Source organism: Mobula birostris, chromosome 18 (assembly GCF_030028105.1).
Source record: "Mobula birostris isolate sMobBir1 chromosome 18, sMobBir1.hap1, whole genome shotgun sequence".
NCBI classification, from domain to species: Eukaryota; Metazoa; Chordata; class Chondrichthyes; order Myliobatiformes; family Myliobatidae; genus Mobula; species Mobula birostris.
In genome coordinates, this window is record NC_092387.1 from 18,660,999 (window position 1) to 18,677,960 (window position 16,962).

A 16,962-nucleotide genomic window follows, 5' to 3' on the forward strand; every position below is an offset into this window, starting at 1 on the left:
CGATTCAGGGACTGACCAGAATTTCTGCTGTTCCCTCCTGCTCTTAAGACGAATCAGAATCAGGGTGTTCCTTGAAACCAAAGCCCTTGAATGATGGAAGATCATCAATCAGGCATTTTTCTCTCTACAGATGCTGCCCGACCACTGACTCCTGTGTATCTCCAGTATTTTGAATTTGTTGCTTGGATTTCCGGCATCTGCAGATTTTCTCTTGTTTCTGATTGGTCTCCAGCAGTTTCTGTTTTTATTTCAGGTTTCCAACACCTGCAGGTTTTCACTTCCAAATCTCCTTCAACTTCTCTCGAAGAGTTTATTGTGATATGCACATCTACGAGTATGAAAAACATACTTGCAGGAGCAGCATCTCAGGCATATAGCACTGTATGATGTATTGTAATGCCTTTAATGTAGTAACAGTTTCGAATACAGCAGCACCTCTCTGCTCACTGCAATGCCACTTTATTCCGATGGTACAAGGCGTGCTTTCACAGGTTCCCGTCGAACGCTGGTCTTAATGGGAACAATTGGGTTCAAATGGTTGACTTTGAAGGAACAAAAGGAGGATTTGGCAATTTACTATTGGGTTGTTCGATATTCATGAGTCAGGAATGACTCATCTATCCCTGTGCAAAAAGCGACAATTTCATGGCAAAGGCAGACTACCAGATAATGTTTATTCTCATCAGTTGAATTTAACTTGGAAATCAAAAAAAATCCGTTGCTATGCAAACTTGATTTTGCTGACCATGTATAATGTAATAACAGAATCTCTTAACTTTCAGAGCAGCTTCCTGGTAAAATCTACAGTGACTGCAGTTTGTTATTTCAGAGATTCATCACTCTCTGGATGAAGTTATTTCTTCACATCTCCATGCTGTTATTTTCAGATCGTGAACCTTGGCTGCAGGTGTCCAGGCCTGGCAAACACCTACTCTGTCTCTCCAATGTCAACCCCTGTAACGGATGTTATGCTTTTCAATAAAATTATCATTCATTCTTCTAACTCGAGAGCTAAGGCACTGTCTGTTAAATCTCTTCTTCTATAACAAACTAACTATCCCAGTAATCAATCTGAACCTTTGCAATCTGCCTTTCTGAATACATCCTTCCTTAGACCTGTACACATCGATAAACACAAAAATTCTACAGAAGGTGAAAATCAGAGCAACACAAAATGCTGGAGAAACTCAGCAGGTCAGGCAGCATCTATGGTGAGGAATAAACAGTCAGTGTTTATGGCTGAGACCTGATGAAGGGTCTTGGTCTGAAACATCAACTGTTTGTTTCTCTCCACAGACGCTGACTGACCTGCTTGGGAGGGGGAGGGGGAGGGGGACTCTGTACTTAATGATTCTGACAGTGTGACTCCATGCAATTGCAGCAAGATATCTTATGTCCTCAAACCTTTCTGCCACAAAGGCCAACGTAGAGATGGTGCATCCAATTATTGCTGTACCTGCATTTTTAGTGCCTTTTGTAACTGCAGATTAGGGACAGCAAGGCAGCTTAGCAGTTAGCGTGACACTGTCACAGTGCTAGCGACCTGGGTTCAACTCCGCCACTGTCACGAAGGAGTTTATACATTCTCCTTGTGACTGCTTGGGTTCTCTCCAGGTGCTCCGGTTTCCTCCCACATTCCAAAAACACATGGGTTAGCAGGTTAATTGGTCATGTGGGTGTAACTGGCTGGCGTGAGCTTGTTGGCACTGAAGGGCTTGTTCCTGCACTGTTTCTCTAAACCAGCCCGTCTCAAACTTTCTGCCCAGGCCTGAAGCCTGAAACCCTTGAAATACGTTTCAGGCTTCAGGGAACCCCTGCATAAAAAATATTATACTTACAGCTCACGGTACGTTAGCGTAATCAGTAAATTGTACATATAATAGTCCAAAAGTAATTGTCAATGGTCTTCTGAGTAGAGAATTAATCTTTAGTCAACCTTTCTTGAAAAAAAAGATAGTTACGCCTAGCTTGCCTTTCTTGAAATTAATCTCTCTTTTTCTTTCATAAATTTAAAAAACTCATAAGGCAACTAATAGATTTCTCAATTCTGGGTCGAACTTGAGATAAGCACACATGAATTTCACCTTCAACTGAAATGAGACTATTTCTATCCTTGCTCTTGATGCTTGTTAAAACAAGAAAAAGCTTGCTCACACATGTAAGTAGCAAAACGTTCATTGCTTTCCTATGAATTACAGGATACACTTCACAGAAATTCAGAACTTGTCCAGGAGCAGGTCAATAAATCTCATCTTGAGTGCATGATCAGAGTGCAGCTCACAAAGTTCTAGAAAATCTAAAATTTAAATTCATGTAGCTACTAACAATCCCATGTCAGTAAAAGGGATCAAGAAACCACTGAAATATCAATGAAAATCAATAACATTATCAATGAGGTAGGAGGTTTGGAGGGGAATTTCTGCACACAGAAGGTGGTTGGACAATTAGGAATGGACCACAAATGCCAGGCAGTGATCTTCACATTCAATGAACTGAAACACTGTTCAGGAGCTTTGAAGCATTCAGGAATTGAATCAAGTGACAACTGGCAAGAGCTGACCGGTCACAAGCCTGAGCCACCACAATAGCACTACTTCCTCAGAATGCGAAGGAAATTTGGCCTGTTTGAATCTCCGCAATCTTTATCACCATAGGAAGCACCCCGTCACAGCTTGTTACGGCAATTGCCCTGCCCAAGGCCACAAGATTTGTGAACGCAGCCCAGTCCATCAAAAATCAGCATCCACCCACCTTCAGTGGACTCTGCCTACACTTCCCCACTGCCTCAGGAAAGCAGCCAACATAATCAAAGACCTCTTCCACCTCGGACATTCTCTCTTCTCCACCCTCTCATCAGGCAGGAGACACAAAAGCCTGAGAAGATGTATCCGGGTTCATCTATCCTGCCGTAATAAAGCTCTTGAACAGACTTCTCGTCTGATAAAGATGAGCTCTTCAGCCCTCGCACTGTATTTGTCCGCCTGCACTGCACTTTCTCTAACTGCAGCATATATTCTACATTCTGGCATTGTTTTCCCCTTTTTGTACCGCCGTGATGTACTAACGTATGAAATGATCTGTCTGGATGGCAATTGAAGCTTTTCCCTGGTATCTCAGCACGTGACAATAATAAACCATTTACCAATTCTTCCTACTGCCCCCACATTCTACTATTCGTCCAGACTCCAGGGACAAGTTAACCCACCAACACGTGCATCTTTTAAGACGTGGAAGGAGACTGGAGCACCTGGAGGAAACCCACGCGGTTACAGTGAGAACGTGCAAACTCCACGTAGACAGCACCAGCGGTCAGGAGTGAACCAGAGTCATTTAGGCTGTGAGGCAGTGGCTCTACTAACCACATGCGGCCATGGGGAGAAGGTACAACCTCTTTACAGACAGAGGCAGGCATTGAACCCCTATTGCTGGTGCGGGGCTACTGCATTTGCAGCTTGCCTGAACTTCATCTAACGTGGGCTTTAAATGCAGAGCAGAACGGTGCTGGTGAATACCCATCTGTCAATCAAAGGGTCTTTTGAACCGGTCATACACCTCAATTACTGTTTTTTGGGGGGGGGGCCTGGCTGTGTGGAAATTAAAGCATTTTGATTCAGCTACAAAGCAACAGAATCACCAAAGCCAGACCAACCCAGCCCTCTTACTTCAGTTTGTAATGCGGAGCATTCAACAAAAGGAACCCTGCAGCATTAAAGTTACTTGTGATGGAATACACTGGAGGGAAACTGTTTACATGGCGGGGAGGGGGCAGGAACCAGAAGTGCCAAGCTAAATGCATTGGTAAAAGAATGGAGAGCAAGGTGAGATGTTTCTCTGCAGTCACCTGTTGACATCTGGAATGGGGCGGTGAAAGCAGATTGGACGGTAACTTCCGAAAGGGAACTGGATACAGATGAAAGGGTACAGAGAGTGAATGGAGCAGGGCACAAGGCTGTGGAATGAAAAAACCACAGTAGGCCAGCTGGGATGAATGCCAAGCTTCACTGCTGCAAGCTGGCACAGTGCTAACTAGCTAAGTGCTCTCTGCATGCCTTTCATTCCTGATGAAAGGTCTCATCTTGAAATATTGACTGTTTATTTCCCTCCGCAGATGCTGTCTGACCAGCTGAGTTCCTCTGATGTGTGTGTGTGTGCTGCTCACGATTTCCTGCGGCTGCAGGATCTCTATGTCTCTGATCTTCCAGAGTGGTCGAGGCCGGTGATGCGGTTGGACTGCTTTTAGCACCATCTGCTGACTGGTTTACGCATCAGTCTGGAGCTTTGAAAATGAATTACTGTGGTATTTGCATAGAGACGAGACAGGGAAGGCACTCACAGAGCTGAGCTAACTGCACAGCTCATTCAGGTTAAAGCCCAGAAACACTGACAGCCACCATTGCTGTATTCAATACATCAAATCCAAAATCTCTTTGAACTGTTCAGGTGGCCTCGCAGGGTTGAGGATGACTTCCACCGCGGCTCTGAGATGGAGATGCCCATATGTGAATTCTCCTAACCTGGGGATGGCGTCACATACCAACTATGACATGAGCTTGGCTCAATGTCAGGGACACGACTGGGACCCAGGCTCTGTGTACCGAATTACCACCCGCACGCCCACTCAATGTGCCAGTTTCCACAGCACTCTGCCCCAACTGATGCCCAAGTCCCTCCTTCGGTTCCCCTGTTCCCCTGCTCTACCCCCACCCCTTATTCCCTCTTACCTCCTCCTCCATCATTATCCAGTTGCTGGCCACTCACTCTCTCCCAGAGAAAAACTACAACCTCCACCACATTCATCCAGAACCACCCCCAATGCCGGTCACCATTCTACCCAGTCCAAACAGACACCCTCCAACCTGATGGCTATCGATTGCTCCTTCCAGTAACAAATTTCTCCCCTCCCTCCTCTACTCCCCACTCTGAATTTTCATTTCTCCTCACCTGCTTATTACCTCTCCCTGGGTTCCGCCTTCCTTCACTTTCTCCTATTTTCTACTCTACTCTACGATTCTCAGATTCTTTCTTCTCCAGCCTGTGACCTTTCCACCCACCTGGCTTAGACCATAAGACATAGGCCATTCAGCCCATCGAGTCTGCTTCACCGTTCCATCATGGCTGATCCCAGATCCCAACCAACCCCACACACCTGCCTTCTCGCCATATCCTTTGATGCTCTGACCGATCAGGAGACTATCAACTTCAGCTTTAAATACACCCACGGGCTTGGCCTCCACCGCAGTCTGTGGCAGAGCATTCCACAGATTCACCACTCTCTGGCAAAAAAAAAAAAATCCTCCTTACCTCTTTTCAAAAAAGTCACCCCTCAATTTTGAGGCTGTGCCCTCTAGTTCTGGATACCTCCGCCATAGGAAACATCCACCCTATCTAGTCCGGTCAACATTCAGTAAGTTTCAACGAGATCCCACTGCATTCTTCTAAATTCCAGTGAGTACAGGCCCGAAGCTGCCAAACGCTCCTCATATGTTAACCCCGTCATTCCTGGAATCATCCTCGTGAACCTCACCTATCACCTTCCAGCTAGCCTCTTTTCCTTCCCCCCCCCTTTTACTCCGCCAACTTCCCCCTTCCTTCTCAGTCCTGCAGAAGGGTCTCAGCCTGAAACGTCGACTGTTTACACTTTTCCATAGGTGCTGCCTGACCTGCTGAGTTCCTCCGGCACTTCGAGAGCGTTGCTCTGGATTCTCAGCATCAGCAAGCTTTCTCGTAGCTGTTCTGCCCAAATCCTACAGTCTACCCCAGACACCATCTCTTCCACCAGCAAAAGTCCTTTTCTTCACTCTCATGTATAATTTGTGTTGTCTCAAGTTGAGTTAAGAGAAGCTTGGATAAGCACATGGGTGGGAAGGGTATGGAGGGCTAGACCAGGTGTGGGTCAATGGGACTAAGCAGAATAAGAGCTCAGCATGGAATAGGTTTCTGTGCTGCAAGTGCCCGATGACTTTATGACAATCTATGCACCTGAAGTCTTTCATTGTACCCGTACCTTACCGTACTTGTGCACATGACAATAAACTTGACTTGATACCTTCAAGAAACATTCAGGAGAGTCTCCAGCTACTTGGCTAGATTGTCCAGCGTTGGCAAACATGGTCTCCCAGTGTTCTGGAGGAGGTTTCGCGAGTCCTGCCACACAGTTTCCTGGCCAATGGAGATGGATTCATCCCTGAGGATTCAGTGTATATGGTGAGCCCGAACTACCTCCTGCACTCCTCCTACACTAGTTGAAGATTGTGTCTAGTGTGGGCAGCAAGGATAGAAGTTTTACAGGAAATATAGAGCAAACTTTCTGCATAAATGAGGTGGAGAAGTTTAGGGGCAGTTTAATGGTGGTGCTTTAAATTAGACAGGGATAATCAGCTCCTTACTTGGATGGGAATGGTTATTCCTTCCTTGTCACTTGGTTAGTTCATTAATACCATCCTGAGAGTTCCTTCACCACCAGGCTTAAGCCATTCAAAGTAAGAAATAAATGCAGACCTGTTAGTGTTGCTCACATCCAGAAAGATAATAAACTGACCTACTAAACGGAACAACAGACAGCCTTTTTCAAAGACTTACCCAGACCAATGGAAACTATAGGATGTGATGGGCTGTTCTATTTTACACACAAGAGGGCAAAATAAATTGGACAACAGACTTCAGAGACTCTCCACAGCATCACTGACTGCCAGCATCTGTAACTCAAATAATACTTTGCAGCTTAGAAACTGGATTCTCTCCCTAAAAGTTTTAATGCTAAATAACATTGACGAAAACTTTGGCAACAGGGTACTAGATAGGACATCTATGGAGCTGTTCTAATGTGCACGTGGGTTCTAAAATTTAAAAAAAAAATCTGACAAGAAGGAGAGTTTAAACATATTGCATTCCTACCTCCATTAGATACTTGGGGCTCTCCGGCATCCCCAGAGCATAGAGCAGTGCAGAGGAGAGACTGGGGATTGAGCACAGCACCACAAAGATCCTCCAACTCTGAATATGCAGAGAGCCAAGCTGAAAAGAAAGAAAGGACCTGGGAATGACCAGCCAGGCGAGGCCTTGAGGGACAGATAAAGAAACGGCATTAGATCAGTCTGTCTGCAAGGAAAACAGTTTGAGTATACAAGGTACTAAAAACATTGCTGACAAAGACTGTACAAGTGGGTCAACTTTGCCTCTGTCTGTGAGACGTGGGTTCCCACAAAGATCAGTACTGGTACCCAACTCTTCATAAAGTACATCAATGACTTGAATGAGTGGATGGCACGTGACATATCTGAGTCTCCAATCATTCTCAGCTGGGGCACATGACACCGACTGGTCACAGCCCTTGAAGCTGTAACTGACCCATTCATTTCATCTCTGTTTCTGCCTGCTAATCAACTGTTGGAATTCTAGCCTTCTCCCTGCAAAATAGATCAAGTGAGCAAAGGATTTTATTGCACCCCGTGTTTATGACAAGCAACTAAACTGGATTTGCTCTTTGTTGGGGTCTGTGGCATATTAAAGGCATCTGCACAGTACCTCATCTTGCCATTGAAAAAAAAACACTCTGCTTTTCTGATAAGTTCACCAAAGTCAAGGACTTCATGTTTGCATCTACCGTAGCCTTGCCCACTCAGCTTATCCATGTGGCCCTGAAGTCTCCTTACACATAATCTGGGAGGTTAAGGTTGTTTGGCTTGCCCCATACATCTCATGGATATACTGTTGAAAATGTCATGCCTGGTTGCATTATGGTCTGGTACAGCCATTCAAATGTGTGGGAATGCAAGAAGCTGCAGAGAGTAGTAGACACAGGGCAATACATCAGGGCAAATTGCTTCCCACCATCAGTATAATCTTCACAGCTAACATCGGGCAGGAGGAACAGAAGTCTAAAGTCCCACACCACCAAGCTCAAGAACAGCTACTTCCCTTCAACTACTTTCCTCTTGACCCAACAGGCACAACCCTAATCACTACCTCAGTAAATGTAATTCTACACCCACCTTGATCACTTTGCACTAAAATATTTTTTTTCTGTTCTAATTGTGTTCTTTCTTGAATAAATGTGTATAATTTATGTTTTGTTTTCTTGTGAATGCATCTAATGTGATACTATGTGTCTGTGGTTCTGTTGTGTTCCTTCTTGTTCTGTGGTTTGTGTTTCTTTCACCTGTACATATGACAATAACTCAACTTGGACATCGGTTTTGAATCATCATGGTTGGAAATTTGGAAATTGCTCCACGTGGTCAAATTGCCAATATATCTTGTCAGTAGCTGAGATTCAAGCATCAATCCTTACTTTACTCTAATAATCAGTCTAATAACTCAGGAAAGACCTGTTATCTAACTCCTTGCTTTCTATGTTAACCACCTCTCACCTACAGTATGTTAGTATATTATTCCCTAAACCAGGTTGTCTAACCTTGTTCAGGGACTTCCTGTCTGGGCATTTATCAAAAACCTGAAAATCCAAATACATCACATGCTCTGATCTCTCCTCATCTATTCACTTTGCTACATCTTCAAAGAATTCTAATAAACAAGTCAAATATGATGTCTCCGTCATAATTCCGTATCTGCTGAAAGAAATTATTTTTTTCCCCAAGTGTCCTTTACGGATTCCACAGGCTAACAGGTTGATAGTTCATAAACACAAGAAATTCTGCAGATGCCGGAAATTCGAAGTAACACACACACACAAAATGCTGGAGGACCTCAGCAGATCAGACAGCATCTATAGAAATGAAAAACAGTCCTTCTTCAGGTTGATAGTTCCCAGTTTTATCCTGGGAACTTTTGCGAAATCTGTAGAATTCTGAAAGATCCTAACCAGAGCATTCACTCTATTTATGTCCACCTTTTACAAAGCACTGAGATGAGCAACACTGGGTTATTGGGATTTATTAATATTCAGACAATTCAAAGTTTTTTTTCCTGAAACATATTAATTTTCTTCCGTTTTGCATTCTAGCTGTATCTCTGGTTCTGCAAAGTTTCTGTCAAGATGTTCGCACCTTCTTGTAAAAGGACAAACACAAACTATAGTGATATTCACTGCTATTTCCTTGCTTTTCGCTTATAATTTTCCTGTCTTCTCCCAAATTTGCCCTTGCTCATCTTCTGCTGAAACAAACCTACAAGGGTTCACAGCCAATTAAGGATGGAGAGAATGACTCACCAGATCCAATCCCAGGAAGCTGACTTTACTCTTTGAGAGATTATGCAGACTAGACCCGCACTGTGGAGTTTAGAAGAATGAGAGATGACCTCATCGAAAGATACAAATTCTTCAGGATGCGTAGAGTAGATGTGGAGCCAATGCATCCCTGGGCAGGTTGAACAGAATCAGAGGCATAGCATTGAACTGAATGATCGGGCATCTTGGCCAGGGATGAGAAAAATATCTTCACCCAGAGGATGATGAGGTTGGGAATTCTCTACCCAAGAGGGCAGTGGAGGCTCAATTGTTGAGTATATTCAAAACAGAAATAGACTGATTTTACAATATTGGTTTACCATGTAATATAGCTATGGCTCTCAGGAAGTAATTCTGAAGCAAACGAATGAATGGTGGAGCAGGCACAAGGGGCTAAGTCTTTCTCAGTTGTCCTGCACACTTGTTCATGCCAATCTTTTCGTCCATCTACCCAGTTGCCCACATTAGAACCATATCCTTCTATGCCTTGCTTTTACACATACAAAATGCTGGAGGAACTCAGCAGGTCAGGCAGCATCTACGGAAAGGAATGAACAGTCAATCTTTTGGGCTGAAATGCTGACTGTTTATTCCTTTCCATAGATGCTGCCTGACCTGTTGAGTTCCGCCAGCTTGTTATATGTATTACTCTGGATTTCCAACATCTGCAGAATCTCTTGTGCTTATGCCTTGCTTTCAAGTGTCTGTCTGAATAGCTCTTAATTACAGTAATTGTAGTTGATTATACCACCTCCTCTAGCAGTGAGCCAAATATCAATCACTGTGTTTAAAAAAAAATTTAAAATAACTTACCCCTCAGATCCCCTATAAAATTCCATCCTTTCACCTTAAAACTATGCCTGGTTGTTTTCGATATCCTCATTCTGGGGAAGAGTTTAACCATCTACCCCAAAAATTTTATACACCTCAGTCATGTCACCCCTTGGCTTCTTTCATTTCAGGGAAAACAAATCCAGTCCATCCAAGCTTTCCCCATAAAGTAACTCCATTTTAGGGAAAACAAGTCCAGTCTATCCAAGCTTTCCCCATAAATAAACTCAACCAAACCAGGGAACATCCTGCTAACTATCCTCCGCACTCTCTCCTGCTTCTTATGAGACCATTGAGATGTCCTAAGTTTCCAAAACAGTAGATAGCCCCTTCCATGCTTGACTGTTGGGTTTCTTATGCAGGGAAATGGAAATAACTTTGCACCTTAATGATCACACCTCAGCAGATTAATAGAAGCAGAGCATAGCAGAAGCAGAAGCTGTTCAAGCTGGATCCATGGAAACGAAAACTGAGTTAATGGTTCATGTCCAGGAACCTCCATCAGAATGAAGGGTCTTCAACCCGAAATGCTTTGGATTAGGGTGCAGAATTGTTATTTTTCTTGCAACTTAACTTTCCTGTATTTGCTTGTATTTTTATACAATCACCTCTAAACACTCAGTGGCACTTTATTAGGTACACCTTCTCATTAATACAAATATCTAATAAGCCAATCACATCGCAGCAACTCAATGCAGACATGACCAAGAGGCTCAGTTGTTATTCAGACCAAACATCGGATGGGAAAGGTATAATATGATTAGGAATAGTCAGCATGGCTTTGTCAAAGGCAGGTTGTGCCTTACGAGCCTGAATGAATTTTTTGAGGATGTGACTAAACACATTGATGAAGGTAGAGCCGTAGATGTAGTGTATGTGGATTTCAGCAAGGCATTTGATAAGGTACCCCATGCAAGGCTTATTGAGAAAGTAAGGAGGTAATGGGATCCAAGGGGACCTTGCTTTGTAGATCCAGAATTGGCTTGCCCACAGAGGGCACAGAATGGTTGTAGATGGGTCATATTCTGCATGGAGGTCGGTGACCAGTGGTGTGCCTCAGGGATCTATTCTGGGTCCACTACTCTTCATGATTTTTATAAATGACCTGGATGAAGAAGTGGAGGGATGGGTTAGTAAATTTGATTTGCTGATGACACAAAGTTTAAGGGTGTTGTGGGTAGTGTGGAGGGCTGTCAGCGGGATATTGATAGGATGCAAAACTGGGCTGGGAAGTGGCAGATGGAGTTCAACCCAGAAAAGTGTGAGGTAGTTCATTTTGGTAGGTCAAATATGATGGCAGAATATAGCATATTAATGGTAAGGCTCTTGGCAGTGTGGAGGATCAGAGGGATCTTGGGGTCCAAGCCCATAGGACACCCAAAGCTGCTGCGCAGGTTGGCTCTGTGGCTAAGGAGGCATACTGTGCTTTGACCTTTACCAACCATGAGATTGAGCTTAAGAGCCGAGAGGTAATGTTGCAGTTACATAGGACCCTGGTCAGACCCCACTTGGAGTACTGTGCTTAGTTCTGGTCACCTCACTATAGGAAGGATGTGGAAACTATAGGAAAGGTGCAAAGGAGATTTACAAGGATGTTGCCTGGATTGGGGAGCATGCCTTAAGAGAATAGGTTGAGTGAACTCGGCCTTTTCTCCTTGGAGCGGCGGAGAATGAGAGGTGACCTGATAGAGGTATACAAGATGATGAGAGGTATTGATTGTGTGGACAGTCAGAGGCTTTTTCCCAGGACTGAAATGACTAGCATGAGAGGGCACAGTTTTAAGGTGCTTGGAAGGAGGTACAGAGGAGATGTCAGGGGTAAGTTTTCTTTTCGTTTTTTTTTAAAAACGCAGAGAGTGGTGAGTGCATGGAATGGGCTGCCGGCGACATACAATAGTGTCTTTTAATAGACTCCTGGATAGGTACATGGAGCTTAGAAAAGTAGAGGGCTATGGATAACCCTAGGTAATTTCTAAAGTAAGGACATGTTTGGCACAGCATTGTGGACCGAAGGGCCTGTATTGTGCTATAGGTTTTCTATGTTTCTATGTTTTAATGGGGAAGAAATGTGATCTAAGTGACATTGACTATGGAATGATTAATAGTGCCAGACAGGGTGGTTTGAGTATCTCAGAAACCGCTGATCTCCTGTGATTTTCACGCACAATAGTCTGCAGAGCAGGGGTTCCCAACCTTTTTTTTAAAATGCCATAGACCCTGACCATTAACCCAGAGGTTTGTGGACCCCAGGTTGGAAAACCCTGCTCCAGAGTTTACAAAAATGGTGCAAAAAGTCAAAAAAAAATCTAATGAGTGGTAATTATGTGGGCAAAAACACTTTGTTAATGAGAGATCTGTAGGAAGAGGTGCAGGTCTCGGCCTGAAGCGTCGACTGCACCTCTTACTACAGATGCTGCCTGGCCTGCTGTGTTCACCAGCAACTTTGATATGTGTTGCTTGAATTTCCAGCATCTGCAGAATTCCTGTTGTTTTTGTTAATGAGAGAGGTCAGAGGAGAATGGCCAGACTGGTTCAAGCTGACAGGAAGGTAATAGTAACTCAAATAACCACACATTACAACAGTGGTGTAGAGAAGAGCATCTCTAAATGCACAACACAACAAACCTTGAATTGGATGGGCTACAGCAGCAGAAGACCACAAGCATACAATCAGCGGCACTATATTAGGTACAGGAAGTATCTATTAAAGTGGCCCCTGGGTGTACATGTAATTGTTCAGTGAATTTTCCAGTAATTACAGTATAGCTGTTCAATATTTCTCTAGAAGCTTCTTAGTTTTCTGAAGCAGGGATCACGCCATTTGAATCTGGCTATTTTATAGGTTAATTGTTAACTACAGAATTTTATTTATACCTAGTCTGAGTACGAAACAACCAGTAACTACTTTTTCCTTTGTCTTTCTTTGATTGATCTTGTAACACTTAATAAAACAGCCATAAGCAACAAGTCTTATACCTCATTCTTGACTTAAGATGAACCTCTGGACTGCAAAACTAGCAGGATCCAACAGATGTTAACTGCTTCTCTTTCTAGATGCTGCCTGATCAATTTCCATTCTAGACCTATTGGGTCCAATCTTGCTTTCCACGGGAAATTTGCAAAGAAATAGAATACCAAGACCACCTTCTAATATACAACCCATGCCCGATCCTCCATGCCATATTTACTGCCAACTGCATGAGCATCACCGCAGAATATTTTAGAACAAAATTAAATGAGCTTTTTAATAACTGTTTATTGAGTAGAAGGAAAGCAAAACCATTTTAATAATGAAGCATGCACATGAGCATAGCTGGATTTCAACTCAAAAGTAAAATTCCAGGCAGTGTTCTTGACTGGCTCCCGTCTCTGTTCTGCATTCTTCAACAAGTGAAGGAGCTGCAACAGCCTCTTCGTTTTGTTAGAGATTTGCTCCACAATGACAGATTGATAGAAACAATTATAAGAAAGGCAGGAGGATATTTTGATTTAACTACTTTGAGGAAAAAACAGTAATATCTTTATTACTACACTATTGAAAGGAAGAATTGATTTTTTTTTCTAGTGAGGAACTGGATGCTTGTAAACTAAAGTATGTTCAACATTTATAAATCACTAGATTTTTTGATCCTGGTTATTATTAAAGAATTATATAGCAGCAATCCTTTCTAAGTGAATGACCTGTAATTAACTTAATAGCTTAAGTTTTAAATAACATTCAATAATTATAATGTATACTTGGGGAACGGTGTCCTTTCAAAACATTAATCACTAGATTGTGTTAATCCAAAAGAAAATAATATTCAAATCTAAATGGAGAAAAACTTTTGTCTACTGCATTGACTAAACATTGATGGGATACTTCATTATCTAAACTACTGTACAGTGGTTTGCAAATAAGTAACTTTTTAAGCGGTCAACATGGCTTGTTATAATATAATTTATGGTTCTCAGTTATTGATAAGATTTGGTATGGCATATGAAACAAAGCTTCACATGGATGGTTCGCCAAGCAGCTAGATTTCATTTGGAGTTTGAGGAGATTTGGTACAATACCAAAGATACTTGCAAATTTCTGCAGATGTACAGTGGACAGCATTCTGCCTGGTATGAGGGCTCCAATGCACAGGATCAAAAAAGGGTTGTAGATCCAGCCAGCTCCATTACGGGCTCAGCCGTCTCCGCCATCACAGACATCTTCAAAAGGCAGTGCCTCAAGAAGACGGCATCCATTGCCAAGGACCCTCACCATCCAAGATGTGACTTCGTTTCATCAGGAAGGAGGCCTGAAGACCTTGCTATTTCTCTTTTGCTTTCTTCTTTTTTTTTAAAAAAAAAATTATGTATTGCACTATCCTACTGCCAAAAAACAACAAACATCACAACATATACTCAGTGGCCACTTAAATATTAGGTATTTCCTGCACCTAATCAAGTGGTCACTGAGTGTACGTTGCCCATCCACTTCAAGATTCAACACGTTGTGCATTCTGAACACTGTTGTTGTAACGTGTGGTTACTTGAGTTACTGTCACCTTCCTGTCAGCTTGAACCAGTCTAGCCATTCTGCGCTGATCTCTGTGGCATTTTTATCCACAGAGCTGCCACTTACTGGATATCATTTTTTTTTTGTTTTTCACACCATTCTCTGTTAACCCTAGAGACTGTTGTGTATGAAAATCCCAGGAGATCAACAGTTTCTGAGATACTCAAGCTACCCTGTCTGGCACCATTAATCATTCCATGGTCAATGTCACTTAGATCACATTTCTTCCCCATTCTGATATTTGGTCCAAACAACTGAACCTCTTGACCATGTCTGCATACTTTCATGCCCTGAATTGCAGCTAGGTGATTGGTTGATTAGATATTAGCATTAAAGGGAAGATGTACAAGAGGTACCTAATAAAGTGGCCACTGAGTGTATGTCAGTGATAATAACCAAAACATGATTCTGATTCTCTCAGTGGTGAGTCAAAGTACAGAGCAGCTTCTACAAAACAAGGGAACTCAGTCTTGACACGTGATACTAAATCCAGGAAGTTCCCACGTGCTAGCCTCAGTTCACTATATCCATAGCGTTATGCAGTACAGAAATGGGCCCTTTGCCAACTCTTCCACACTGACCAAGGTGCCTTTCCGATACAGTCCCAGTTGCCTGCAGTTGGCCCATATCCCTCGAAACCTTTCCCAATCAGATGTTTTTAACATGTTGTACCGCCTCAACCATTTCCATAAACTTGTTCCCTGAACCCACCACCCTCTGTCTGCAAAAGCTTCTCCACCGGTCTCTCTCAAATGCTTCCCTTCTCATCTTAAATCTATGTCCACCAGTCCTAGACTTCCCTATGCTGGAAAAAAGACTGTGAGCATCCACCATATCTATGGCCCTCAGTTTTTATAAAACTTAAAAATGTGACACGTGCAATTCCACCCACCTGCTGCCAAGATGTTCCCAGCCATCCAGAAGGTGGCCAACGCACTGACCATGCAGCCTCTCCTGTGCTGGGGTTGGAATTCCGAAAAATAGGAGAATATCACTGGTATGGAACCACCAACCCTACGGATGCAAACAGAATTAGATTATTGCAATGTCCATCCACGTGCAAGGATACAGGCCGACTCAGATACAAACAGGCTCCGCTTTTACAGACGTACGTGTATAAGTCGATTTAGCCCGCAAGTCACCAATTACACATAGCTTGGCCAGACTGGTTCAAACTGACAAGGTGACAGTAACTCGTATAACTACACATTACAACAGTGGTGTTCAGAAGAGCATCTCTGAACAGACAGCACATCAAATCTTGAAGTAGATGGGCTGCCGCAGCAGAAGACCACAAATGTACACTCAGTGACCACTTTACTAGGTACCGGAAATACCTAATTTAAGTGGCCACTTGTCACTTGCCACACCTTCACAGTGTTGTAACGAATGATGAGAGCCAATTAACATGAACATTTATATACATCTTCCCCTGCCCTGTTACAACAGTACGGAATGAGGCTTAATGGCTGGTTTCAATTGGGTTGATGTATCGGTGGGTGTTACATTGCTTAATAGAGTATCACTGCACAAGTATCAATAGAAGAGTTGGTTTGACAGTTTCCACAGCAACTCTCTTAAGTGGCCTCTCGTGGTGAAACTGGCAGGCGTCTGATTACTAGGAAGGTTACACAGAAATAGGTTTTGTTTCAAGACTGGCTCATGTTTGAATTTATTAACATCTGGGACCTTGCTTGTATGTATGGGTGTCCAAAAGTTGGGCATTTGTAATGCAGGGGAGGGTCTATAGAATGAGTACATATGAAACAGCCAGAATGCTTTTGATCCAAGTCAGAGATTTTGCACTCTAAACACTGTGTACAGTCACCTGTTCCTTTATGGATATAAAACTACCAGGCATCATTTTGGAGCAAGACAGGGAAATTCCTGCTGGTCTCCTGTCTGATATTTATCCCCCTACTAATACCACATTTTTCTCATCACTTCCTCATTGTTGCTCCAGTGATCTTGAGCACGGGATGCCTGCCGTGTTGCAAGAGTGGTGACTGCTTCAGTACGGGCTGTAACATGCACTGGGATATCTTGAGGTTGGGAAAAATGTTGACTATGCACCCACTCCCAGTGACAGTGACCTTGCCTGAATCCTGACCACTGCTACTCTCTGCATGGAGTTGGCACATTGACCTTGTGACTGTATGGGATTTCCCCCCCCCCCCCCAGTTCTGTAGTTCCTTCCAAAATTCCAAAGACCTGCAGTAGGCTGGTAGGTTAGCTGGCCAGTGTAAATTGCACCTTCTGTGTGGGTAAGTGGTAGAATCTGGAGGGGTTGATGAAAATGTGGAGAGAATAAAATGGGATGATCTTCTCCCAAGATGTTTAACTCTATAACTAGTAAGCCAAAAGATTCTGAACATCTGCTTTGGTAGACTAAACATAT

The 16,962-nt window shown here is 43.2% G+C and overlaps 1 protein-coding gene across 2 annotated transcripts in view; it reads right to left on the reverse strand.

Annotated features, from left to right (window-relative positions):
• The window catches only part of sv2 (synaptic vesicle glycoprotein 2), a 104,061-nt gene that overhangs the window by 35,399 nt on the left and 51,700 nt on the right, over positions 1-16,962 (reverse strand). For both annotated transcript variants that reach the window (XM_072282311.1, XM_072282310.1), the window contains exons 5-6: positions 15,457-15,578; positions 6,895-7,058 (exon numbers count right to left, since the gene is read on the reverse strand). In XM_072282311.1, the coding sequence (XP_072138412.1) occupies positions 6,895-7,058; positions 15,457-15,578 (286 nt within the window). The remainder of the gene's footprint in view (positions 1-6,894; positions 7,059-15,456; positions 15,579-16,962) is intronic.